At 48.3% G+C, this 26,265-nt stretch overlaps 3 protein-coding genes and 1 long non-coding RNA gene across 7 annotated transcripts in view; 2 read left to right on the top strand and 2 right to left on the bottom strand.

Annotated features, from left to right (window-relative positions):
- Positions 1–24: 24 nt before the first annotated feature.
- Positions 25–1,879, bottom strand: RPL32 (ribosomal protein L32). Its single transcript, XM_064433178.1, has 4 exons — positions 1,750–1,879; positions 1,115–1,215; positions 730–911; positions 25–197 (listed from the first exon to the last, which is right to left on the bottom strand). Exons 2-4 carry the CDS (start codon positions 1,208–1,210, stop codon positions 68–70), a joined length of 408 nt encoding a protein of 135 aa, XP_064289248.1. The 5' UTR covers positions 1,211–1,215; positions 1,750–1,879; the 3' UTR covers positions 25–67.
- A 321-nt stretch (positions 1,880–2,200) lies between these two features.
- Positions 2,201–4,082, top strand: LOC135308261 (uncharacterized). Of its 3 annotated transcripts, none has more exons than XR_010368787.1 (3): positions 2,201–2,350; positions 2,737–2,882; positions 3,413–4,082. It is a non-coding gene; the product is annotated as an uncharacterized LOC135308261 (long non-coding RNA). The 3 variants fall into 3 exon arrangements; XR_010368788.1 differs by lacking the exon at positions 2,201–2,350 and having other exon boundaries at positions 2,644–2,882; positions 3,413–3,461; positions 3,585–4,082; XR_010368786.1 differs by lacking the exon at positions 2,201–2,350 and having other exon boundaries at positions 2,644–2,882.
- Positions 2,444–6,315, bottom strand: MBD4 (methyl-CpG binding domain 4, DNA glycosylase). The gene is made up of 8 exons (XM_064433176.1): positions 6,254–6,315; positions 5,930–6,082; positions 4,942–5,741; positions 4,567–4,641; positions 4,150–4,284; positions 3,767–3,916; positions 2,787–2,890; positions 2,444–2,651 (listed from the first exon to the last, which is right to left on the bottom strand). The coding sequence occupies exons 1-8, from the start codon at positions 6,277–6,279 to the stop codon at positions 2,574–2,576; spliced, it is 1,521 nt and encodes a 506-aa protein (XP_064289246.1). The 5' UTR covers positions 6,280–6,315; the 3' UTR covers positions 2,444–2,573.
- Positions 6,316–6,417: 102 nt separating this feature from the next.
- Positions 6,418–26,265, top strand: part of IFT122 (intraflagellar transport 122) — a 30,048-nt gene continuing 10,200 nt past the window's right edge. For both annotated transcript variants that reach the window (XM_064433182.1, XM_064433183.1), the window contains exons 1-18: positions 6,418–6,564; positions 6,747–6,813; positions 7,987–8,071; positions 8,863–8,941; positions 9,685–9,761; positions 10,187–10,253; positions 11,033–11,179; positions 11,845–11,920; positions 12,446–12,637; positions 13,313–13,451; positions 14,049–14,251; positions 14,726–14,863; positions 15,625–15,789; positions 16,634–16,831; positions 18,543–18,683; positions 20,330–20,383; positions 22,649–22,810; positions 25,550–25,716. In XM_064433182.1, the coding sequence (XP_064289252.1) occupies positions 6,524–6,564; positions 6,747–6,813; positions 7,987–8,071; positions 8,863–8,941; positions 9,685–9,761; positions 10,187–10,253; positions 11,033–11,179; positions 11,845–11,920; positions 12,446–12,637; positions 13,313–13,451; positions 14,049–14,251; positions 14,726–14,863; positions 15,625–15,789; positions 16,634–16,831; positions 18,543–18,683; positions 20,330–20,383; positions 22,649–22,810; positions 25,550–25,716 (2,198 nt within the window). In that variant the 5' untranslated portion in view covers positions 6,418–6,523. The remainder of the gene's footprint in view (positions 6,565–6,746; positions 6,814–7,986; positions 8,072–8,862; positions 8,942–9,684; positions 9,762–10,186; positions 10,254–11,032; positions 11,180–11,844; positions 11,921–12,445; positions 12,638–13,312; positions 13,452–14,048; positions 14,252–14,725; positions 14,864–15,624; positions 15,790–16,633; positions 16,832–18,542; positions 18,684–20,329; positions 20,384–22,648; positions 22,811–25,549; positions 25,717–26,265) is intronic.

Here is a 26,265-nt window from a genome sequence, read left to right on the forward strand (position 1 = left end):
TGCCCATGCAAAACAGCACCCGAGTTGGACTGAGGCTTTATTAAATACACCTGTGCTGCAGAGGCTGCTACTCGTTCTCCTCGCTGCGCAGTCTGGCGTTGGGGTTGGTGATCTTGATGGCGAGCTGGGCGGCTCTCTCCACGATCACCTTCCTGTTCTTGGAGGACACGTTGTGGGCAATCTCTGCACAGTACGACCTGTTGGAGACACACAGCGCTGGCCTTGCTCCAGCAGCACCCGGAGCTGAGGCAAAGCCCTCTGGAACGTGTTGGAGCTGTCCTGCCAGCAGTACTCAGACACAGCTGAGCTCAGGGGCATCCCTGCACAGGACTGAACCGTGACTCCCACCCCTCCCTGCCTGGCCTGAAGCAGGCGCTCCCCTCCACAACAGTTCAGCTTTTCCTGTGAACAGCTCAGTCAAGGTAGTCGTCAATTATTGTTCTTAGTACTTTGTAGCAAAAACAAGCACTGGAGCAGACTGGTGCCCAGGTCTGACCCAGAGCACCAGGGCTGACTGTGGCTACCAGTGAAGTGGCACAGCCTTGCTCGCCACCGTGTGTATTTTTGCCAAGAGGATGAGATTGCCAGCCCCAAGGCCTCTCTGTGCCCCCACCCTTCAGAGGCACTCAGGGAATCATGATGGCATCTCTGCTCCCACGGGCAGTGATTTTCCTCATTTCCCCCTGCCCATGCCACTCTCCCTGGGGCAGTACAGGCCCCCACACTCACTTGTTGCTCATCATCAGCACTTCCAGCTCTTTCACATTGTGCACCAGGAACTTTCTGAAGCCCGTGGGCAGCATGTGTTTTGTCTTCTTATTGCTGCCGTAGCCGATGTTGGGCATCAGGATCTGCCCCTTGAAGCGCCGGCGCACTCTGTTGTCGATGCCTCTGGGCTTGCGCCAGTTGCGCTGCACAACGGCAGAGAGACAGCAGTTACCACAGAGCCGGCCTGAGCCCTGCCGGCCTGAGCCCTGCCGGCCTGAGCCCTGCCGGCCTGAGCCCTGCCCACCCCGGCCTCCGCTCCCTGCCCACCCTGCTGGCCTCTCCTGCACCGCCTACGCCAAAGCACCCCAAAGGTTCCCGTCCCTGGGAGGCTGCAGCAGCTCCTCACCTTGATCTTGACATAGCGGTCAGACTGGTGCCGGATGAACTTCTTGGTCCTCTTCTTGACGATCTTGGGCTTCACGAGCGGCCTGAGGGCAGGCATGGTGGCTGCGGGACAGAGCGGGGTGAGCGAGGGCCGTGCCCCGGGTGCGGTGCAGCTGCCCGGGCCACGCGTGTCGCAGACTGCCTTCCCCCAGGGGCCACGGCAGGCCGGTGAGGGAATGGGTCTTCATCTGCTGGGGCTCTTCCTCCCGCCTCCGAAGCTGGCAGAGCACTGGGAGCCCTCCAGATGCGATCCTGGGAGGTGCCGCGGCCTCACCCCCCCATGCTCCCGCCCGGGGCCGCACGCCGTGCACATCAACAGCGACCGACACGCCGGCTCCGCCCGCCCGCGCCCCAGCGGCCCGGCCCGGCCCGGCCCGAGCGCGGCCGCGGCGGCCCCGCCGCCCGGGAAGGGGCCCGGGCGAGGCCCCGGCCGGCACAGGCCCGGTGCCGGCCCGCGGGGGCCGCTGTCCGCGCCCCGGGGAAAAGATGCGGCGGACGGGAAGGGAAAGGGAGGAACGCGGTCCGTGCAAGAAGCGCCGAGGCGCGGACGGCCACGGATGGGCACGGATGGGTGCGGATGGCGCGGCCGGGACTCACCGGGGCCGATGGCGCGTCCACCGCGAGCCGGGCGAGAGAGGGCGGGGCTCCGCGCGCAAGCGCTTATGGGGCGCGCGGGGTCCTGGCAGGGCCGTGCGGCGCCGCCGCCGCGCACAGCGGGCACCGGGCACCGGCGGGGCGGCGCGGAGGCCAGCCCGCCGCCCGGCGAGGTGGCACCGGGCAGGGAGGGTCAGTCCGGCGGGGCGCCCCGATCGGAGCTTCCCGCCCGCCGCCACGGACAGCGCGCCTGCTACGGGGCTGACAGGACCTGCGTGCGTCACAGCGCAGGCCGTGCCCGCAGCCCTGCCGCCGGGGCGGGCGCGTCCCTCAGGCTCCGGGCGGCCCGGCCCGGGACACTGACCGGCACCGAGCGGCTCTGCTCCGGACACTGACCGGCACCGAGCGGCCCGGCCCGGGACACTGACCGGCACCGAGCGGCTCTGCTCCGGACACTGACCGGCACCGAGCGGCCCGGCCCGGGACACTGACCGGCACCGAGCGGCTCTGCTCCGGACACTGACCGGCACCGAGCGGCCCGGCCCCGGCTCTGCTCCGCCCGTCTGTCTGCCCCCGCACAGGCTCCCGCCTCAGCCCCGCTCCGGTAACGGTGGGCACGGGCTGGCTGTGCCCAGCGAGCCCCAGCCCCGGGAGGTAGCTGTGGGCACAGACCTGCACTGCAAGGAGACACGGGCACTACAAACAGCGACACGTTTATTAAAAAAATAGCAATGAGTCCAGCCATGACACCACACAAATATTTACACCCAGAGCTGTGAGGGGACGCGAGGGGCGGTGGGGCCGGGGCAGCCCCAGCTCAGCTCAGCTCAGTCGATGCTCAGCCTCTCCCGGTTCTCCCACAGCCACGCGTGGTACACGTTCAACTTGTGGTCCTGTGGCTGCACCTGAGACACGGGGAAAACGTCAAATATTTACTAAAACACCTTAAAATCCCTCATCGCTCCAACATCGTGAGTGTTGGTTTTCCAGGGCCAGGGGGCACAAGTGCGATGCTGAAGGACCCGAAGGGCACCACCCACCTCCTTCCACTCGTTGACACAGAAGATCCTGTAGGAGTCGTTGCCGTACTTGCCGATGCCGTGCAGCTCGATGGGGTAGCGCCACGCCTTGCTCAGGTACTCACCTGCGGGGCAGGCACAGCACTCAGCCCCTGCACACAGAGCTCCCTCAGCCCCTGCACACAAGGAGCACCCGGGCAGCACCCTGTGCCCCTGTTACATGACTTCACTCCGGCACATTTTAAATGAAAGCCACAATGCAATCTTATGCACAGACCTGGATCCAGGTGAGCCGTGCTGCTCCCCCCTGCACACACCTGCCTCCACGGCAGAGCAGCACGGCTCACCTGGAGCCAGGTGTGTGCAGGGGGGAGCAGCACGGCTCACCTGGAGCCAGGTGTGTCCATGGGGGAGCAGCACGGCTCACCTGGAGCCAGGTGTGTGCATGGGAGAACAGCACTGCTCACCTGGAGCCAGGTGTGTGCAGGGGGGAGCAGCACGGCTCACCTGGAGCCAAGTGTGCAGGTGTTTCCTGGTGCATGCAGACCATGAATCCCCACAGGTTAATCTTGAACTCCTTTTCAACAAACCACCATGGGAGTTTTAATTGTAATCTCTCTCATCTGAACAAAAATTCTCCTCTGCAGGTTCTGAGTACAGAACCAGAAAAATCCCAGCTGGAAGGGCCTTGTGCAGGTCAGCAGAGCAAGCCCGAGCAGAGCCACCCTCTAACAGGGCTCAAACACAGCAGCAGTGCTGCGGGTGCTTGGGTCTGTTCTACTCCTACTCCAACAAGTTTCTGGTCTCCGTGGCTGGCAGTTCCTCCCCAGCTCAGACTGGGATCAGCAGCTTTGCCAGTGTGACACCAGTGGATCCCACATGCTGCCCAAACAGCCACCAACCCACCCAGCAGAGGAGAAGCCACACAGCAGCCTTTGCATCAAAGCTGTTTGTCTTTTGCCAGCACAACCAGGATTGTTCCAGACGTCAGGAAAACCCACCCGAGAACCTGATGATGGTTTTGGCTCTGAGCTCGTAGAGGCCAAGAGGTTTGAGCAGCTCTGACATTTCTTTCCAGTCTGCAGCCCTGGCTACCTCAGGAGAAGGATACTTCTTCAGGAACTCCCAGAGCACTGGAATGGCCATTTTCCCTGGTGAAAGAATCCCGTGAGCAGGAGGCTGGGATGGAGTTCTCCTTCTGCACTACCCATATGCTTTCTCAAGTGAGCTTTTCCAAGGCAAGGTACCAACTAAGGATTATTATTTCACAGCAGCACAAGTTAAAATAAATAAATTCTTTCATGAATACCATTGAAACTGGCAGCTGCTTCAGCCCTCTAACACCTCCCAACATTTACATGCCTACTCCTGCTACTCTGCTTACCTGAAGTTTTGTTGAGAAATATGGTGGCAATGAGAAGCTTCCACGGATCATGGAAGAGTGTTTCCTGGATAAGATTGAAAGGAGAACGGGGAGGAGTCCATTTTCTGAGGACCTTCCTTCTGGGTGGGGTGGGGGCTGTACAGAGCAACACAGGAACATTTATTAGACAGGAAAGGCTGGCTTCACCTATTTCATGAAACAAACAAAAAAAAAAGACCTCTGAAGCATTACTGTGCAGGCACTGTGCACAGATGGAGGCAGAGCAGCTCCCACACAGCCTTTACAGGGCTGCTGGGGACTGTCCCACTTGGCACAGCTGCAGCCAGTGTCAAGCTGCAAGGAATTTTCCACATCATCACTGATCCTGAACCATCCTGTTCCCTCCCCATAAAAAATGTATTTGCCTAAATACAATACCTTCTTTGCTGTATTTACTGGAAAAATAGGGACTTGTTTTCCTTCTCTCCACTTGTGTTCGTGGGACAGACTCTTCTGTAAAGAAATAAACTTCAGCATTAAGAAAAAACAGTAATTATTTTGCTGTCATGTTTCACACACCACTTCCGCTTTATGCAGTGATGGAAACAAAGAATGCTCATGTACAGAACACAAGTGTACCTTAAATCTCCTGATACTGTACAGCTTAAGAGCTTGGCACAGTAAGTTTCAGTTTTGAGTAGGTCTGCATTAATTTAAATGCTGTTGGATAAAAATGAGATTGGGATGTCAGAGCAGCTTGAGCTGAAGCAGAACACGAGGCCTGGCAGCCCCTCTGCTCTGGCAGGCACGCACCTGGTGACATTGTGGCTGCTGTGAAGCTCGTCCTGTCCCCGGGCTCAGCATCCAGCTCGCTGTCACACTGGGCTCCCTGCCTGCCCACATGCCCCGGAGCTGGCACCTTCCCTGTCCCCAGTCCAGAGGGTTTCTCCGCAGAGCTCGCAGCAGGCGTGTCCCTGGAGCAAGGCCCCTGCTTTGGCAGGTGGCCCAGCTCCCTCTGCGGGGCAGCCGCTCTCCTCAGCCGTGCCCTGGGCGCTGCTGCAGGGGCTGTCCCTGCACCCCCAGGGCCAGCGCCTGCTTCACCCCCTCCCTGGCTGTCAGCTCCACGTGTCTCTGGCTGCTTGCTCTCAACACGCCTGGTCTCCCGTGTGCTAGAGACTCCTCTCTGCCTCTTGCTCTTGGGGTCACCGTGGCTCCTCCTTTCTGAGCCCTTCTCACGTTTCCTAGTTTGGACACTTCTTCCATCTGCCCTCTTTCTTCTGGTTTTCAAACTCTCCTCTGGGTTTGTGCCTACCACTGCTAAATCTGTGCCTTCCACAGCAGATGTAGCATCTTGCAGGTGTCCAGTGCCAGCCTGGATGTTCTGAATTCCAGCCTCAGCACCATGCTGTGCTTGGAGCTCCTGCACTTTGCTCTGACAATCCTCCTTTTCCAGGTCAGTCCTCGCAGCTCCCGTGCCAGATCCCCTCAATCCTGAGCGTGTGCTCCCTCCAGGAGCTGCAAAATCAAAATCTGCTGCTTTCAGTGTTGTCTCCCCAGTTTTCTGCAAATACTCCACAAGTGCTCGTTTTGACCTCAGCTTCTTCCCTTCAGGGCTGTGGTGGGAAAGGAAAGTAAACCAGCAATGACTTTCTCATTCTGCTCTTCTCTTAAAAATCTTCAGTAACACATAAAAACAAACCCCAAAACGAAGGACAAGAACAGTTTTGAGGGCGACGTCTGGTCAGATTCCTGTGGCCCTGCCCAGAAAGGCCACAGAGCTCAGCGACAGCTCCAGGCTCACCTTATGAAGTACACGTCGATCCTCCCGGCCGTCCTGCCCGCGCGCCTGCGGCTGCTCACCCGCTGCCACCCGCGGGGGACGGCGCAGGGCCCCGCCGGGCCGCGGGCCCCGCAGCCGGGCCGCTCCGCCGCGCCTCGACCTCCGCCCCCGGGGCTGCAGGGGAAGAAGAGCCCGGGTAAGGTCCCGCTGCCGGCGGAGCTCCGGGGACGGCGGAGCTCCGGGGACGGCGGGGCGGGCCTGGGGGCGGGCCCCCGCACGACCCCGGGGCCGGGCCAGCGCCGTCCGCCCCCCGGGCCCCGAGCCCCGGGCCCGCCCCGCGCTCACCCGCCCGCCGCTCCGGGCGCCGCCATCTCCTGCGCGCCGCCCACGTGACGCTCGGGCACCGCCCCCGCGCCCCGCCCCGCGCGAGCGCCCCCGCGGCGCTGGCAGCGCCCCCTGGCGTGGCGGCGGCCCCGCGGGCCGCGGGCGCAGGCGCGTTGCCCGTGGCAGCGGCGGGGCCGGGGAAGCGGCGCCCGGCGCGGAGCGGAGCGGGCCCGGCCGTGAGGGCGGCGCCGGGCCGAGCCGGGCCGGGCCGGGCCGTGCGGGGCCCGAGGCATGCGGGCCGCGCTCACCTGGCGGGACAGGGCCGAGCAGTGGTGAGCGGCCCCGGCGCGGCCGGCCCGTCCCGTCCCGCTCCCGGCCGCGGGGTTCCCGGCGCGGCGGCCCCGCCGCTCCCGCAGCTCGGGGCGTGCGGGCGGTCGCTGCCCCATCGCTGCAGCCCTGGCCCTGCTCCGTTCTGCCTCCTGACACGCGGTTCTCCGTTTGTTTTTTCCCGCAGCATTTACGACCTCGCGTTCAAGCCGGACGGGACCCAGCTGATAATTGCTGCTGGAAACAGGCTGCTGGTAGGGAAACCTTCCTGTCCGCTCCTTTTCAGCTGTAGGAGCATGACTTCTTCCACATTAACTTATGAATATAACCTATCTGAAATCCCCTTATCTCTGTCAGTGCAGCCTCACAGTAACATACATATTAATGCAGGCCAATTCTGAAGTGTTTTGAAGCTTTTAAATATTTCTTACCAAGTTTTAAGCTCTATTTCCAGAAGTAATGAGATTTCAGTTATTTGTGTCATCTCACCCTCTTGTGCGGTGCCCGGGGTTTGACATCCATGAGCCTGCCCCTAGTCCTGGCACAGCGTGCAAGTTTCCTGAAATCTGTGACAAGGGCAGAGGCTCAAACCCCTGTCCTGGCATTGTGCTGATAGGACAGCTGTGGGAACATCCACCTCCAGCGGTTTGTGGGCCCTTGGCGCTGCTGCAAGGGCAGCTCAGGACCAGCTGCTCACAGGTCCTGCGAGGCTTTCAGGTGGGACAGGTGTAGGAGCTGCAGGAAGGGTGGATGGATGATGGATGGATGGATGATGGATGGATGGATGGATGGATGGATGGATGGATGGATGGATGGATGGATGGATTGTAGAGGCAGAGTTGAGCATTGCAGGACAACAGGTGTTCTTTTCAGGGCTAACAGAATCATGTATTTAGCGATTACTCCTTTGCAGTAATTTATTATGCTTAAACATAAAATGCGTAGAAAGATGTTTTAACAGCAAGATGTAAAATATAAAAATAAAAGATATAAAGCCAATAAGATGTAAAACAAGCTGCCAAACAAGCTGTTGAAAAATGTCCTTTGTGCATGTTATTCTCTAGTACTGACTTTTTTCTTTCTAAGAATATCATGTTACAGAAAGCTGTTTCTGTGCTAGAAAATGTTTTGTCTTGTATGAACCATATGAAATCCAAAAAGCAGACACAAAAGGAAGTGCATAATCTGCTGGCCTTCAGTAATTTTATATCCCAGCCCTCACACTGGAGGTGTTCTAGGCCAGGTTGGATGGGGCTTGCAGCAGCCTGGTTTAGTGGAAGGTCTCACTGCCCCACGGGGGCATGAAGTGAGTGAGCTTTTAAAGTCCCTTCCCACCCAAATGTGGTTCTCTGATTCAATGAAGGTTTTGTTTGTGTAAGTTCTTTTGTTTGTATATTTGGATTGGTTTTTTCTCCCCATTTGAACAGGTGTATGATACTTCTGATGGAACCCTAATTCAGCCTTTGAAGGGACATAAGGACACTGTGTACTGCGTGGCTTATGCCAAAGATGGTAAATAGCACCCTGGGGCACTGCGAGCCTGGTGTGTGAAGTGCTTCTCTCCCACTGGTGACTGCCCACTGGAAATGGAGAGTGGGCCTTGTTGCACTCACAGCGTGGGGGTGCTGGGGGTTTGTTCTTTGAAGGTGCTGGGGCTTGTTGTCCATGGAGGGTGTGATCTGCTCTGCACATCTGCCTGCACAAGTGCCTGTAAGGTCACCTGTGAGCCCAAGAGCTGTGGTCCCACTGCTCCTCCGCTTTGACTTTAGTGTTAGGCTTAGCACTGGTGAAGTGTGTATTCATGGGTAGTGTGAGGAGAAGGCTCACCTCAGAGATTCCTGTGTCCACTCATCTGCCTCTGGGTTGTATTCCTGTAGCTCCTCTGTCCCTGATCTCCTGGTCCTTCATGTGTTACCTGCTCAGTGCACTCTGCTCCCAGGTCTCTCATGGCCTGTGGCTCTCATTCAGTGGGACTCACTCTGTGGGCTGGGGCCCTTCCTGCAGCTGCTGCTGTTTGGTGATGGGAGTTCTGTGACACTGTACCAGTTTAACTTGTCACTGTCCCCATCAGTCTCCAGCTGGGGCTGGACAGCACTGGAAGGACTGGTTATTAGCAAGGCCTTGAATGGTGCAGTACAGCCTCACGTGCCTGGGGAAGCACCAGCACATCCAGCACTCACTGTCAGCCCCTTTATTACTTGAGCCTTGTCGAGTTCAAGAACTTCTTGCTCTCTCTTTGATTGAGTATTTGGAGTGAAAGTGATTCTTGTATGTGTGGGATTTAAATTATCTGTAATTCCTAGGCAAGCGTTTCGCATCTGGCTCTGCTGATAAAAGTGTGATAATTTGGACTTCAAAGTTAGAAGGAATTCTGAAGTACACGTAAGTGATGCTGTTCAGTTCTGTGCCTCGGAAGCTGATTTTGATTATGCACTGCTGCAATTAAAGAGCACGAGCTGTTAGATTTGGGAGAGGGTTCACTAAGGTCAGAGAAAAGGGGTGGTGGGGAGGGAGGAGGAAAAGAGCAGCTGAAGTATCTGAGTGAGGCAGGAAAGCAATTATAGGCATAAAAGGAGGTGGGAAATCCAGAGCAATCTGTGAATTTATAGGGCTGGCAGAGAACTAGGGAAACTCAGAGTAGGTCAGAATAAAATGAAACATAATATGACCAGTCTTCTATAATAAACCATAATTCTGGTCAAAGATCAAATTAAAGATGGGTTTGACACTTCTGGTGTATTTCAATTATTTGGCTCTGCTTTCAGTCAGCCCTCTGAAGCAAAAACTTCATGTTCTCCTGAGTGCACATTTACCAGGAGTTAGCTGGTCACTGCACAGAGCCTGCACCAGCACACTTGTTTAAGGATTTGGATACAACCTTCAGGCAGATTTCACAAACCTCAGTTACTGTAATCTTGATAAAATACAGTGAATCCTGCTACTTGGAGACACTTTTTACAAGGTTTATTACTGATTTACTTTACAGTAATAGCAGACTTACTTGATATACTATAAACCAATCCAATTATTTTGGCATCTGCTAAGGCTTTCAGCTCACTTGCTGAAAGTCAGAAAAGAGACACTTAAGAATGATTTATTGAAATCTGATTGTGACTTCATTCTAGGCATAATGACTCAATCCAGTGCGTTTCATACAATCCTCTCACTCATCAGCTGGCATCCTGCTCGTCTGGGGATTTTGGTATGTCTTCTTCCTTGAACTTTTCCATTGAGACAGTGATTCCTTTACAGCTGGATAGCTAAGCTAACCACAGACAGGTACAGCTCTGTGCCTCCAGAAGAGATGGGTCACAAAGCTACCTAACGTTCAGTGACATTGGGTACTGATTTAAATCACTTAACCTCAGTGAGAAGGGACAGTAGTGAGGGGTCACAGGGTCAAATGTGCTGCTCTGTTACTGGAGTTTTTTGCAGAGACACCCTCTGTTATTTAAATGTATTTTTTTCCCATTTAATATTAAATAATATGTATTTAAAAGTCCACTGGCAGTGGACAAGACTTTGGTGCCTGTAAAATCCCAGCTGGGTTCTCTGACAGTATTAATTTCCAGTCTGAACACTGGCACATACTTACTTGTCACTGGCTTTCTGTTTTCTTTCATCAAGGCTTGTGGTCTCCTGAACAGAAGTCAGTCTCTAAACATAAAACAAGCAGCAGGATTACTTGCTGTAGGTAAGTTTTAAGGGTTATCTATGGCATTTCAGTTAGTTTCAATACAAACCATTTCAAGTAAGATGGAAGCTTTAAAAAAAAAAAGGACTTTTCCCTCCTTCTTTTTCAGTAGCAAAGTGTTGAGTTATGCTTGGTCCTGTTTATAACCAAATCCTTCTGAAGGCATCAGAGACAGATTCTGGTCTTGAGCAGGTGTCTTAAGTGTTTTGTCTGTCTGTTCATCTGTCTTGTGCAACAACAATGAATTTAAGTTACAGTAAAAATAATTGCAATGTTTGTTTGTCGTTCATTCCCTGTACTGTTGGTGTTTTCATTTGAAGAAGGTATTACCTGTGTGGGGAACCTGAAGCAAGGGTTCATACTGAAGTCATTCATCTGACTCAAGAAGAGACCAGAATAGACCCTAGGCCTCCCCTGTCCTGCACCAGACAGTTCTGTCTGGTCATGTTCTAAATGTGGCTTTTAAAGCATTTTGGTCTGCTCCAGACTGCCATCCCCAAAATGTATCTGACTTAGCACATGTTATAAATACTGCAAGCTTTAATTTTTTATTTTACTTCTGTGTATGGGATAGAATGTCCTTGATGTAGAGTGTGCTGTTGCTATAAATGTGGATTTAGATGCATAAACAAACCATAGGATTACTAGCCACCTCCCAGAACTCCCTCTTAGAAATATACTTTAATCTGCCATTCCTGTGTGAGTGTGCTGTACACCATCCTGCCTTCCTGCTGCTTGTTTGTAGTAGTTTACTCTTCAGTATGTATATGTTTTCTCAGCTGGACAAATGATGGGCAGTACCTTGCTTTGGGGATGTTCAATGGCATTGTCAGCATAAGGAACAAAAATGGTGATGAGAAAGTGAAAATAGAGAGGCCAGGGGGCTCTTCCTCTCCAGTATGGTCAATTTGTTGGAATCCTTCCAGGTAAATAATTTCATCCTTCCTTTTTTTTTTCATTCTGAATAGATAATCCTTGGCTCATTGATTGCAGAAAGGCTTGACTTTTATCCCTGCTGGAGCAGGTTAATTCCATGTGTGTTACCTTCTTTAAGTGATTACATATTGGGGTTTTGGCTTTGCTGCCAGTCTTCAACTGAATAGAGAACCTGGGAACAGGTTTAGATTGGAGACGTGGGATTGTTTGGATTAGAAAAGCCCTTTGAGACATCAAATCTAACACTTCCACAGCAGTGCCAAAGCCACCACTAACACCTGTCCCCAAGTGCCACATCCACCCAGTTTTAAATCCCTCCACCTCTGCCCTGGGCAGCTTGCCAGGGCTGGACAGCCCTTTCAGGAAGAAGTTTTCCCAGTACCTAGCCTAAACCTTCCCTGGCAAAGCTTGAGGCCATTTCCTCTTTTTGTGTCCCTGTTCCCTGGGAGCAGAGCCTGACCCCCCCTCAAGCTTTGAGTTATTCCTGTAGAGGATACTGGTTTTGATTTTGTGTCCCCAAGCTATTTTCCAGAGGTTTAAATGACAAACTGCTGTCCTTTCAGTTTGTGACTTTTAAAGAGTAGCATGAAGTGAACTCTGCTATTCTGCTACTTGGTTCTGTTGCTCTAGGAGCTTTTTTTTTTTTTTTTGGCAGAGATGAACGAAATGACATTTTAGCTGTGGCAGACTGGGGTCAGAAGCTTTCCTTTTACCATCTGAGTGGCAAGCAGGTATGTCTTAGAGAGTTTATTGAAGTGTCACATTTCTGGTTCTGTTTTGTGTCCCACAGTCAAAATATTTGTATGCAGGTGCTGTATTAATTACATTAAATGTCTTCTGTTTTCCCAGCCTTTTATGAGTCTACTTGTTTTAACCATTCCTCCTTCAGGTCTTATTTCTCACATAGCAGCTCAGCTGCTGTCTCACAGTTCTTCCATGAGAGCCCTTACAACTCTGCTGACTTGTGTGACATGGTTCACTGGTTTGTAGAGAACATCTTTGGGTTTTTTTTCAGCTGGTTAAAGGGGTTTTTGAGTTGTTGTGTTCTGAGCAGAGTGGTTCGGGACTGGAGGGATTTGTCCATATTTTGGCCATATTTTAGAACTGCCTTGGGAATCTTAACCCAGTGGTTCTGGGTGTTAAAAGGCCATGCATGGAGGAGATGGATGGTGTCAGTGATGGCACGTGTTGGTTGTTTCAGGAAAGATGAAATGGTCCTGTTGTTAATGTTTTTGATTGTTTATTTTCCCTTGTAGATTGGGAAGGACAGAGTGCTCAATTTTGACCCGTGCTGCATCAGCTACTTTACTAAAGGAGAGTATCTCTTGCTGGGAGGTTCAGACAGACAGGTTTCTCTCTTCACAAGGGATGGGGTACGCCTGGGCACTGTGGGAGAGCAGAGCAGCTGGGTGTGGACCTGCAAAGTTAAACCAGACTCCAACTATGTGGTGAGTAGAGACGTTCTTCTAACATTTTCAGAGGGAATTTGTTACTTAAAGTAAGATAATACATTTTCAGCTTAGTTGCTTGGACATTCCTACTGAGGCAGTAGAACCTCTGCAGTGTCTAGGGAGGTCCTATAACTGCCACTGGATTTACATACATCCCACAAAAGTAAAACCTGAGCTGTAAGAAGGATCTAAGGAGCATAACACCTGCTCTCAAGTGGTAAGGTGTTTGCTGCATTTTGGTTAAAAAAGAGGAGGGAAAAATAATTAAAAATATCAGCTAATAACTTCTGGAATTGACCAAATCTAATTCCGTGATGGGAAGAAAATGCCTACAGGGCAGCTGTCAGCTCAAAATGCTGCACTCTTGAGTCCTGTACAAGTGGGAAGAGAATTAAAGCAAATTTAAAAATGAGCAAACACACCTGCACTGCAAAAAATCTAACCAAAACCCCAACCAAATAGACGCAAGCCGCCCCCCAGCATGGTGGTCTCCATGGTCTGTGGTGAGTTCAGTCTGTTCTCAGTGCACTTGTGCCATGGTTAAATGTAAGTCAGCTGTAACTGGTGTTGGTCTGTCCATTATGCACAGTCATGATATGTAAACACCACACACTCTGCCAGTTCTCACCTGTTCGTACCAATTAACTGAAGTCATTCCCTTCCTGTGTGCAGGCAGTGGGGTGTCAGGATGGAACAATCTCCTTCTACCAGCTGATTTTCAGCACTGTCCACGGCCTCTACAAAGACCGCTACGCCTACAGGGACAGCATGACCGACGTTATTGTCCAGCACCTCATCACGGAGCAGAAAGGTGATTCCACACTTGCAGGCAGGCCAAAGCTTCATGCAGCTTGTTTTAATTGATATCCATCAGGGCACTTGGAATATACACTGCATGCACCTGATAGGCTGTTGTCACTTTGGCAGTCAAACCGTGGAGCCCACTTTGGATGAGGAGAGTGCAAACTTGGAGTGTGCAAATTCAGCACTGACAAGTTTAATGAAAGATGTGGGGATTGGCAGAGAGACTGGGAGGGACAGGGGATCTTAAAATAAGGTTTTAATCTCTGAAAATGAGATAAAAATACTGTGTGTTATATTTAGCTTTTATTTTTCTTACTTGTAACCTCAAACATTTGTGCTTATTTTGTTTCTTCATTTCTGCTGTCTTTTTATGGCAAGGATTCGAAGTACTGCTCCAGAATGTGCTGTTCAGAGAGGGTGGTAAACTGTGACAGGGAGAGTAGATTGTGTAGATGCAGAGCAGCAAACATATCTGAGCAGAAATGTGCTTTGAATTTTAGAAGTGCTCTAGGGAGATTCAATTTTAGTGTGTTAGTTCTCTGATTTCTGTATATTATTTTTGTGTCAGCTTATACTTTAACATTTTGGTGTTTTTTCTTTCTAGTTAGGATAAAAGGCAGAGAGCTTGTGAAGAAAATTGCAATCTACAAAAACAGATTAGCCATCCAGATGCCAGAGAAAATCCTGATTTACGAGTTGTACTCGGATGACTCTGCGGATATGTACTATCGGGTGAAGGAAAAGATCATAAAGAAATTTGAATGTAACTTGCTGGTGGTGTGTTCAAATCACATTATTTTATGCCAGGTATGTGCCTTAAAAGCTAGAGTAGTCCTGGGGTGTGTTCAGTGTTCAAGGCAGCTGTCCCAGACAGTGGTTGGCAGGACACAACTGTGCTGTGGGGTCTGCTGCAGCACTTCCCAAGGCAGTCCTGCTGCGCCCTGCAGTGCTCACATGCTGCTGGGCAGCCACTGTGGCGTGGCTCAGGTGACTCTGGTTCAGTAAAGCAGGCTCTAGAGAGAATTTGATAAATTAGCACAGAATCCAGGGGTACTTCTGCATGGGAGAGAACTACTAAGAAAAGATTGGGGGTGTTTGTTTCTGTTTGCTCATAGGATTAGAAAATCTCAAAGAATTCACCCATTAAATTGAGTATTTGACTTTATGGTTTTTAAATGTAAAAGTAGACACACCTGCTAGTATAGGTATAAACATCACACATCAGACACAGATTTTTGTCTTCACCTCCAGGCTGTGTTTTATACCTTACTGTGTCCTTAGGAGAAGAGACTGCAGTGCCTCTCATTTAGTGGTGTTAAAGAACGAGAATGGCTGATGGAATCTCTTATTCGTTACATTAAAGTCATTGGAGGACCTCCAGGAAGAGAAGGCCTCTTAGTTGGTCTAAAGAATGGTCAGGTAACATATCTTCTCTGGTATGTGTCTTTCCTCTGCAAACAAAACGTGTTCTGTGCTCTTAGAGGGAGACCTTAGGGGCAGCAGGCTCTTCTGCAACCTAGAATTTTATTTGCCAGTCTCATTTTTGGATTAAAAATTAATTACTTCTGTCTTTCACATTCTCTGACAGTAAAAGTCATACAAATGTGTTTAACTGAGTCTGGAAGTCTGTGAGTTGTTAGTATCAACTGACAGAAGTTGAGTTCTTGGTGAAGAGAGCAGGTTTGCCTTTAGTGGGGGCTGGAGGTGTGTGCACTTCTCCTGATGACCACTTGTGAGGGTGTGGCTGTTCTCCAGGTGTAGGGGCTGTCTGTTTCTCATGCCAGGTGGCAGCTGGAAGTGCCAGACTGGAGCCCAGAGGTACTGATAGCAAGGACATTGAGATCCTGTGTGTCTTCTGTGTGTTATGTATAGCAAAGACGTTGAGATCCTGTGTGTCTTCTGTGTGTTATGTATTCCTGTATTTATGAAATTGTGTGACTAGTGGAGAATCCAGGATGCATGGCATCTGATTTATCTGTACAGGCTTGTGACCTAGAGCGTGTTGTAGCAGCCAGGCTGCTCAAGAGACTCAAACTGGAAGCATTTCCCTAATTTTACTGCAGTTTGTCTCTGAAAAAGCTTGCAATTCCACACTTCAGCCAGCACTGAAGTGGTGTCTGAGCTGTGCTGCTCCCAGTTCTGGGGACAGAAGGGCTGGGGTGGCTCTGTTCCCACTGCAGATCCTGAAGATCTTCGTGGACAACGCGCTGGCCATCGTGCTGCTGAAGCAGGCCACGGCCGTGCGCTGCCTGGACATGAGCGCGTCCCGCAGCAAGCTGGCCGTGGTGGACGAGAACGACACCTGCCTCGTCTACGACATCCACACCAAGGAGCTGCTCTTCCAGGTCAGCACTGACGGCTCCCGGGGCTTCTTAAAGGGGGGGCAGGAGGCCGGGAGGTAGCTGGGCGCACAGAACATCACAGAAGTGTTGCTGTGTGGAAATTCATGCAACTGATTTAAGCTATTAGTCACATCTTGTAGGATGTAACTGTGATCTGTTTATCAAAACCACCCTCACAGAGATGGTGGAGTAGGATTGAGAAGACAGGAAATCTGTGTGAGCAAAGCTGAATAAAGAGCTCTTAGACATGTGACCTTTTCAGTTTCATTTAGAACTCTGCCCTGCTTCCCTCTGAAGCATTATAGTTAATGAGCATTTTAGTTTTCTCATTAGTACAAACAGAATTGAAGCCTAAACATCTTTGTTCGTTGGGTATTCATAGCCTATAAAAGGAATCATGATAATACTCTCTTCATTGGCAGTTTAGTAGTCACTTATTAAAGTTGATTAAATGTTTTCAGAACATACTGGATAGCAGGGATGGAGTGCTGCAAAGGCAGGGTCTGCAACTTCCTTTGTGTAATGGACTGAGAAATGATCAATTAAATGTGCTAACTAGCAGTATATTATTGTGGAATTTGGTATTATGTTTTACAGATTGATTGTAGAGATCACTACTAAATATGCATAAAAGGCAAGACAATTATAGCTGAGTATTAAAATGTAAAATACATCCCAGTGAATCTGTTTAGGAATATTCTAGGCTTTAGGATATTGCAAATGTGAATAATCGGTGTGTATGTACACACCAGGCTGTAATGGGTCAAACACTCCAGCTGAAGGAGGCATGTTTCTTAGCAAAGATGTGATTGCATCAGTTCTAATCCTGAGATGTTTTGCTCATTAGGAACCCAATGCTAACAGTGTGGCCTGGAATACCCAGTGTGAGGATATGCTTTGCTTTTCTGGAGGGGGTTACCTCAATATCAAAGCTAGCAACTTCCCTGTCCACCAGCAAAAACTGCAAGGCTTTGTTGTGGGTTACAATGGCTCCAAGATCTTCTGCCTTCATGTTTTCTCTATGTCAGCAGTTGAAGTTCCGCAGGTAATCCTTTAATCTCATTAAGTGTTGCTTTATATCTCATAAACATGAATGTTTAACAAGTGAAGAAGCTTTTCTGAGATTTACTTGTATTTCATTACTAAAATGATTGCAGTTCACACTTCTTTCGTTGTTATTTAAGTTGTATTGTGTGATCTATTTTATTTTTGTTTCTTTGGCATTAATTAAGCTAACTTCCTTTTTGCTGTTGGTAATTGTTTCTGCTTCTCCCTTTCTACTTGCAAATGCATGCACATAATCTAATGTAGTGCAGGCCTCCTGCAGGATTTTTACTGTGTTCTCTCTGTATAACTTTTTTCCACTGTAATTTCATTTTTCTTGACTACATCAAATACTGTTTTATTGATGCTTCGTCTAGAAGCATTCAGACTAAAATATTCCATATAAATGTCTGAATGTATCGTACCTGTGTGGTCTTTATATTCAAAATTTAGGGATTGCCTTCCATAAAATGCTGATTTCTGTCATCATGGAAGTAAAAAAACCAAACAAACAAACAAAAAAAAAAAAAAAAAAAAAAAAAAACCCAAAAAAAAAACCCAAAGCAAAAAAAGAAAGCAAAATGATTGTGACTGTGCATCCAGGAGTGTGCAGGACTTGCCTCTGAGAATCGATGAAGAAGGCAGAATGTCCTGTGCTTGTACTGACTAATGGACACCTGTGTTACAGACCCTCTGTCCCCTGAGGCCCTGGGCAGGTCCTTGGAGGGGCTCTGGCTTGCCCGGGGTGGATGGCAGCCACAGGATCACCAGGCTTGAACACTCCTGTGTGCCTTTGGCATGCTGAAGGCACCAAGATGCCACAGAATTACTGTGCAGCACCTCAGAGGCAGCTTCTCCAAAGCTCTGCTTTTGGAGAGAGGCAGTAGCAAAGGGTGTGCAATGTTCAGATAAATTGGTAAAAGTGATGCAGAAATGGACCTGCATCGTGCTGGGGTTGCCAAGCCAGGGTAAGGCAGTGGTGCTGCAGTGCTCCCTGTTCCCTCAGAGGGCTCGGGCTGTGGCTGCAGACCCACATCTGTCTGTGCCCCCTGAGCAGCTGGCAGCAGGCCCACATCTGTCTGTGCCCCCTGAGCAGCTGGCAGCAGGCCCACATCTGTCTGTGCCCCCTGAGCAGCTGGCAGCAGGCCCACATCTGTCTGTGCCCCCTGAGCAGCTGGCAGCAGTGCCACAGGGATTTCCTTTGGGGCAGCTCCCCGAAAGCCCCAGTGTGTTTTGTGCCTGTCCTTGGTAGACAGCTTTGTCCTCGAGGCTGGGGCAGGAGGGTTGCTTTACTCCCCCTTCCTGTGTGTCAGTGTTTCCAGGGACGTGCCACTCCTCCTGCTCTTGGCCCTTGAGAGCACACTGCCCCTCCTTTGCTCTCCTTCCATAGTACTAAAAAAGCTCAGTGTACGTCATATTTAGCATGTTCAATGCCCAGAAGAATTCACATCCTTAACTACTTCCTAATACTGCAAGGAGCTGAAGGTTTCAAAATGGATGAGTTTGGAATGTAATTAACCCAGCTTGTCTAAAGATAAGATAAAGATCACCCCAGAATGTTGTTCTGTCTGTACAAAGCTGAGATGTTTATTCTCTGGGCAGCTTGTAAGGGTTGTGATTAAAATATTTTTTCCCAATATATGTAGAGAATTTCACTAATATATCTCAGTATTATGCTTTCTGATACATGTTTTTTCTATGTGAATCCTCAGTCTGCACCCATGTATCAATATCTGGAGCGAAAAATGTTTAAAGAAGCCTATCAAATTGCATGCTTGGGAGTGACTGATGCTGACTGGAGAGAGCTGGCCATGGAAGCCTTGGAAGGGCTGGAGTTTGAAACTGCTAAAAAGGTAAAGCATTTATTTACTCGTTTAGCAGAAAGCTTGGGTTTGATATTTATATATGTGTGTGACTATAATGCATGTCTTATGACTGGAATGCGTGGTGTTCCTGGGTTACTGTCTTGCTTCTCTGTTGTGTCTTATTCCACAAACAAACCAATTGTTTGTTACAAACTCAGGATTTTGAGAGGAGGTTTTGAACTAAAATATATCTCTCTAGATAAATGCCGTGTTCTAAATCAAAGTGTTCTATAGGAAGAAAATGGCTTCGTCTGGAAAATGCATTAATGGATGTAGGGGAGCAGAACTGGGACGCAGTGCCCACCGGGTGGCAGCAGAGGATGCTCACCTGGCTTTGGCCCCCACCTTCCCTAGTGCTACAGACTTGCCCTTTCCCCCCCTAAATATTTAATGTAAGCTCGGTACAAAGGTGAAGATTTCCTACTCTGTTATCTCCCGTTAAGGCTGTGTGCAGGCAGTGGTGCTGGGATAGTACAATTCCAGTCCTTGTCTGTGTGGTGTGCCTTGCTAGGGGAGTGGTCTGTGAGTGGGCACAGACTGAAGAACTGAGTTTTCTCTGGCATAAAATATTTCCCTATTTTCTTTCACCACCTCTTCTCAAGTAAGAGAGAGCAAACCGAGTTCAATGTCATGAATATTTTATGAAAGACAAAACATTCTAAAAATACACTGAGAATGGTCTGAAGTGATAGACATCTTTTAATAACAGATTTTTTTTAAAAAAGGAAATTAAATGCTTCTTTTTTTTTTTTTTCTTAAGTGGAGGCATCAGAATAATTCCAGTCTCATGGATGGCTTTATGCAAATAGATACTTTTAAAAAGAAGTTTTCAGTGCCTCCTTGGAATTTTTAAGTAGTGCCCTCTTAGAATTAGAGCGGATTAATTCAAACAAAAGCAGCTTCTTGACATTAAAGGCTCTTACAGTTCCTAGTCCAATCCGATGTAAGCAGAATATTCTGTGCCCTCTTCGGTTTGGTTGGAAGTCTTGAATGTGCAGCCCAAAGAGTTAAATTTCTGTTTTGTGATGCATGTCAGGAATAAGTGCTGAGCTGCTGCAACTTGCACGTGACTTTGCCACTTGAGACTTTGGGTTGCACATTTATCTCCATTTGCAAAGATATTACACTGTCTTAAAGTACTTTTATCTTATCGTCTTCTTACTTCCTTTCCTCTCTCTGAGCTCCTTTCATGCTGGATTTTCAGAATGGTTTAAAAACTAGGAGCATATGCAGCCGGCTTTGACAATAGGATCAGTTATGTGCCCTTCCTTGTAACAGTTTCCTGAAGTTTCCTCGTCTGTGTCACACCTCACATCAAAATGGAGAAATAGCCAGAATAAAAGCAGGTCATATTTTAATTGACACTTTGTATTTCTTGGGGGGCTGACAGGCCCAGCTCCGGCTGCCTGCTGTGCTGCTCAGTAGGCCGAGCTGTTTGGCTGTGCCTTTCTCCTTTCCTGTCCCAACCCAGGGGCCACAGTCACAGCCCTCAGCTTGAGACCACACAAACCCAGCAGATTGCTGCCTGTCCTTCTTGCATGAGGACAGCTTGATCCATGCAGAATGATATTTGGTGTTTTCTGGGTGTTCAAGTTAATGCCTTTTACTCTTTTTTTTTAAATTATTTTCAATAGGCATTTACCAGAGTACGAGACCTTCGATATTTAGAACTGATCAGCAGCATAGAGGTAAGCCCGTGTTCAAGAAGGTGTATTTTCTTAAACTTACTACTGTACCAAAATCAGTACTTTCTGTTCTGGAAGGACTTAAGTTTGGATAGTGCTTCTGACTGTTGGAGATGCGCTTGAAGTGAAAAATCCTGGTTGGTAGAGGTGACTCAAGTTCTAATGATAGGATTGGAACTTTGTAGACCAAAATGTGGGTGTGAGATGGGGACTTCTGAAACTGTCTTCAGGAGAACTGGAAAAGTGTTCAATATTCAATTAATAATTGGTAGAAAACTACTGTGCTGACAGAGCTTAGTACAGAACACTTCATAAACATGAGTTCATTAAGCCTTTCCCTACCCCCTGGAGGTAGGTAATTACTATTATCTCCTCCTTGCAGAGACAGAAACAGGCCCAGAGAAATGAAATGACAAACTCGGGGTCTCATGACAAGTCTGTGACAACTGGAAATAGAATTTGGGATTCCATACTTCTATACTGTGCTCTAATCACTCCTTCCTATTCTTTTCATGCTTCTTGATAGAATTTCACTCAACAATAACTGTCTATCATGAGCACTTGAAAACACACTCATCACACTTGTCCTTCTGCAGAGATGGCAAGATAATGCTTAAAGATCTGCTTGGAGATGGCATAAAGGGAATTCCTCTTCCTTGTGTTAATTAGATTTACACCTTCTCTTAAAAGATACACTCCTTGTCTTCATGTCTGCAGAGCTGTCCTGCTGCTGTCAAAATGCCAGCTGGTTACAGTGAACTTTTCTCTAACACAGGACAAAGGTCTGCATTAAGAGCTCCTTTTTTTTCTGTTTGTTTTCTTTTTTTTTTCTTTTCAAGGGTATAGGTAGGTGAGAGTGTTCTCTCACAGTACTAACCTTTCTTTTCCACATATGCTTCTCCAGATCTTCATTTATTGAGGATATTCTGGATTTGTCATGTCATATTCTGTTTAGTAAGAAAGAATCCCCCTAAAAATAGGCATTAACTTAACACACATCCTGAAAATGCTCCTTCTGCAGTGAGTTCTACATCCCCACTTACTCTTGCCTGCAGTGGATTGGATTCCTTTTAAGGCTTGGAGGGGTGTAACTAAACACACGTGTTCCATTAATGCCATGGTTTTCTCTCAGTAATGACACTTTTCTTTCCTAATTGATGACAGAGAAACATGGTTGCTGTCTCTATCTGGCAAAATTCTTCAAAAAGTGGAGTCTTCAAAAAAGGGTGTAACAAGTCCTCTGATTATTCATTTAACCAAGTTTTGGAAGGAAACTTTGAACACCACCTCAGTGCCAGCCCAGTCTGTCAGTGTGACCAGGGAGTGGTGGCTGAGCCCCTCAGGCAGCAGAGGGTTGGATTTGGATGCTGGTGGAGTGCTTTTCCCCTTGCATGCTGTTTTCTTTAAATTCAGTCCCCAGCTATGTGTTTCCATACAGTGTGGGCTAACTGCAGCAATAATTGTATCCCAGGCAGGGTAGTGGTGTGTGTCCAATACACAGGATAAGGCACACAGATGGAAACACACACACACACGTGTGCAAACCTGTGCTGGTCCCTCAGAGTCAGGGTGCTGCTGCAGCCTGATTCGTGTGCAGGGTTTCTCCATGGCTCTGCACACACGTGGGAGGTTTCTGTGTGGCTCTGCACTAGCACTGTCCTCAGGGTCCCTTCCCAGGCCAGAACACAACAAGCAGTTCTGGTTTCCAGGAGAGCATGGACAGGTGCTCTGGAAGTGACTGGTGCTGACCCAAATCCATGAGCTCTTGCATGTGGGGACAGTGGAGGTGTCACTGGTTTGTATTCAGAGGCAGGCTGACATACTGCCTGAATCTACCTATTGCTGGCAGTTGTCCTCCTGTTTGTCATCCCACCTGCACTTATTGTTAATGTAGCCAAATTATATGCTGGTGAGATTGTAGGGAGAAAACGAGGAGCCCATCAGATGCCTTTTTTAAAATAGACCGGCATAATGATAGCATGTGTTCATTTTCCTGTGTGAAATCAAGAGAAGTGACTTTTCATCTCTTTGGTTTGTATAGTGACATTTAATTTTGCTCTTCATAATTTTAATTAAGGAGGGATTTAATCCTTTAATTATAAATTCACTAGAAATGTAGGAGAGGCATAATTATGCTATCCCATTACAGGTTTTTAATTATTAGCAGTTAAAATCTAAGCCTGAAAATCTAATTCCTCAAAGGCTACTTCTTGCCTAGATCATCTAGAATATTTCCTACATCCCTCTTCAGTTTTTCTATTCTTCCAGGATCGGAAAAAGCAGGGAGAGAACAACCAGGAGCTGTTCCTGGCAGACGTTTATGCCTACCAGGGAAGATTCCAGGAGGCAGCAAAGCTGTACAAGAGGAGTGGCCACGAGAGCCTGGCCCTGGAGATGTACTCGGAGCTGCGCATGTTCGACCTCGCCAAGGTGGGACTGGCACCTGCACCTCTGCCTGCAGAATTGGGGTACCTCTCACTGTTTCCAGTGTATGCTCCTACAAAAGAGGTGTGGGCTTTGAATTCCAATTTACTCAGGTATTTCTTTGGAGGTCGTTTGGGGAAAAGTGTCTCTGGCCTGGGTGTAACGGTGACATTTTCCTTCAGAGTCTGCTACCAAGGCAGCAGGTTGTGTTTTGTAGAGTCCCAAATATGGCTCTGGAAATTCAGGGCTTTTCAGTGAATTATTTTGGTAGACCTTGTGATTACACATTATTAGCTATAGTAATTTTCCTTCTTTCAAAACTAAAATGTTTGTGTTTATGACTCCTTCTTCTCCATTATCTCATTTGAGAGTCCCTTGTTATTTGTTTGTGCTCCAAAGATGACAAGGTAGTACCCATGTTACAATAAAAATATATTTATGGATCAGAGTAAGTCAGTTCTATATAGATGCATTTTAAAAAGTGTATAATATGCTAACGTAGAATATTTTTGTTTACTACAGAATTTCTTCCAAAGATTCAGTATCTTGGTGTTTTTTAAAACTCTGTTCCATGTAGGAATAAATTGAATATAATTCTAAAAAGTGGTGTTTTTATATGGTGATAAGGAGCATTACTTGGCTTTTAAGTCTTCTCTGGTGTTTTCTTATCGAAATCCCCGAGAATGCATGCACTGTTTAGTCTCATTCATCACTCATCAGAGCCCTATTCTGCCCAATCCAGGACAAAGAATTCACCATGACATGCACAGAAACTCTGTAGCAGAGATTCCCCGAGCCATGCTGCAGAGATCTTTTTCTTCCAAGAGCTCAACAGAAACATTTGGGGGCTTTGCTGATGTAAGCCCGACTTCCGCTATTTTTGGCTGATGAGTCTTTGTTAGCTTCAGTGTTTTGGCTCCTCTTGAACATAAATGTAATTCATACAGGAAAATGTTCCCATAAGTCTTTGTAAGAGTCTTTTAATTCTTGGCTGCAGTCATGTCTAAATTTAACCAGTAGAGAGCAAGAGGTCTCATGTCTCCTCTATTTCGGAGTGATGCCATGCTGAGAAATTTAAGGTACTTCATAAGGCAGCTTCTTGTGCAGGGAGTGCACAGGACATGGAAGAACATGTAAACCCCCCTTGTTTTCCAGTTATTTATCCAAGGAAAGGTACGTGGGGGAGGGGTGTGTTTTTGTGGTGCTGTTTGCACTGATGCTGCCAGAATTATTCAAAGTGACCCACAGAACGTGGTTCCTTGTGCATGGCTTTGATGAGGTCTGGATGGAGGGTCCAGGCTGGAGGCAGAGGTTGGGAGTCCTTTGATATCTGGTCACAGGCTCTTTATCACAGCCCCAGATCACTAATTACTGGCAACTCACAAAAAACCTCTTTATGCTGTGGGAGCTGAGCTTAGCTTTTGATTTTGGGCTTGTTTTGGTGACCTAAGCTGGAAAACAAGTCATGCCAAGGAGGTTGTTTGACTTCACTCTGGAGTGCAGGTTTGCATACTCAGAGGCTGTTGGGATACCTGTGTAGCTGCTCCTGGAGCAGGGCTGTGCTGCAGGAGGCAGCCTGGGGCTCACTTGGAGCTGGCACTGATGGGATGCACTTCTGGCTGCCTCCTGCAGTGGTGAAGCAGACCTGATGTACAGGTTTTAGCCCATTTGTTGCTTTGGTTTTGGTTTTTTAAACCTCAGTCAGAATTTGCCAGAAATATAGAGGATACACAGTTTTCCACTCTTTTCCCACCTGTCATTTCTCCTCTGTTCTGATTTTTCTTTTGATAGAAGCTGTTTAGTGGGCAGTAGCCTGTTCTGTTAGCAGTCAAAATTGCCCTTAATCGATCTTCTGGTGTTGAAGGGGGGTTTTATGTTTTTTTCCTGGCACATGATGTCAACAGATGTGAACCATATGGTGCCAGAGCTTTAGTACTGGCAGAAGAAGCTGAACTAACTATTAGAAATATTTCCAAAATGGTTGTCAGCACAGGGTCCAGCCTTGATGTTTGCATTCCTTCCACAAGTCCAAGCAGTGCTTCAGAGCACTCTCACTTTTGGGCAGCTGTGGTTCTGTCGTTATAAAAGAACTTAATGGATATATTTTTTAAAATACCTTGTTTCCTGCAAAGACACTTGATAATTATTTCAACCTTCAGTTGATTTGTGGTGGGACATCCTGATGCCTGATTGAGTGGATGTGTTGCTGTTGACAGCCTGGGCTGGGACTGGGTTGCCATTGAGAATGAATTGATGGACCTTCCATCCAGACCTCATTGAGAATGAAACCTGTTTGGCTTGCAAGAGAAAATCGGAAACTTGGAATTGATCTGTTGGAGTTTTTAGATTAGTACCATTTTGTTTTGGAAAGGCCTGTTCCTGACAAGCTTGCAGAAATCATAGCTCATATCCACCAAACCAGGCTTAGCAGAGAGCAGGAGGGGGCATCAGTGTCGCCCCTGAGGCACCTGCACTGTCCTTCTCTGGGCCTGGCCACAGTCTCCTGCTTTTTTAAAATTGAAAGCTGTATGAATGGGAGACTTGCCATTGTTTCCTCCCAGAGGTGGGGCCTTGAGGATGAGCTGCTGAAGGCTGGCTCAGTGCATGTTGCTCTCCATGGAGTATTTCTGTCCTTGGGAGGCATCATGGTTTTCATTACAAAAGCTTTTATCTATTTTAGGGTTTAGACTGTAATGATGTTTGTGACCAGAAGATAATGCAGACTTTTGTATTGCACTGTTGCAGGAATTTCTGGGATCTGGAGATCCCAAAGACACAAAGATGCTGATAAAAAAACAAGCAGACTGGGCCAAGGATATCAATGAACCGAAGGCAGCAGTGGAGATGTACCTCTCTGCTGGAGAGCACATGAAGGCCATCGAAATCAGCGGGGACCACGGCTGGGTGGATATGTAGGTCTTCTGTCTCCTCAGAGACAATATGTAATAAAAGCTTGAATGAGATATCATGAATTCCACGTAATTTTAAAATAAGACCAAATGTATTTGGTATCTGCCTTTATATCAGATTGAGTATCTGAAACACACCTATGATTAAAAATGGTTTAAAAGTTGCATATGTTTAGAGGGTAGAGCCATAAATATGTTGCAAAAACTAATGCATTACAGCAATGAAGAGTATACATGGGTTTATCTCCAATATGAGATGGTCTGAAATAGCCTGAATGCCTTCAGAGTGATCATCACACAGTAACTGTACCAGCTAACCCATTGTTGCTGTTCTCAGCTGTTTAGGATAGTTATCTAGGGGTAGAGAAGTCACCTGGAGCACAGAGATTCTGTGGCCACTCCCATCTCTGGTCGTTTCTCATCAGCCTAGGTGGCACTTTGTGTCATTTGCTGAGCTGCCTTAGGATCTTGGCCAGGCCCTTCAGGCTGGCCTTGCCTCTGTTTTGCTGTGTGGCACAGGGGCTGATTTTTATTCAGGAGCCTACTGCTCAG

The sequence above is a fragment of the Passer domesticus genome, chromosome 9 (genome assembly GCF_036417665.1).
Source record: "Passer domesticus isolate bPasDom1 chromosome 9, bPasDom1.hap1, whole genome shotgun sequence".
NCBI lineage: Eukaryota > Metazoa > Chordata > Aves > Passeriformes > Passeridae > Passer > Passer domesticus.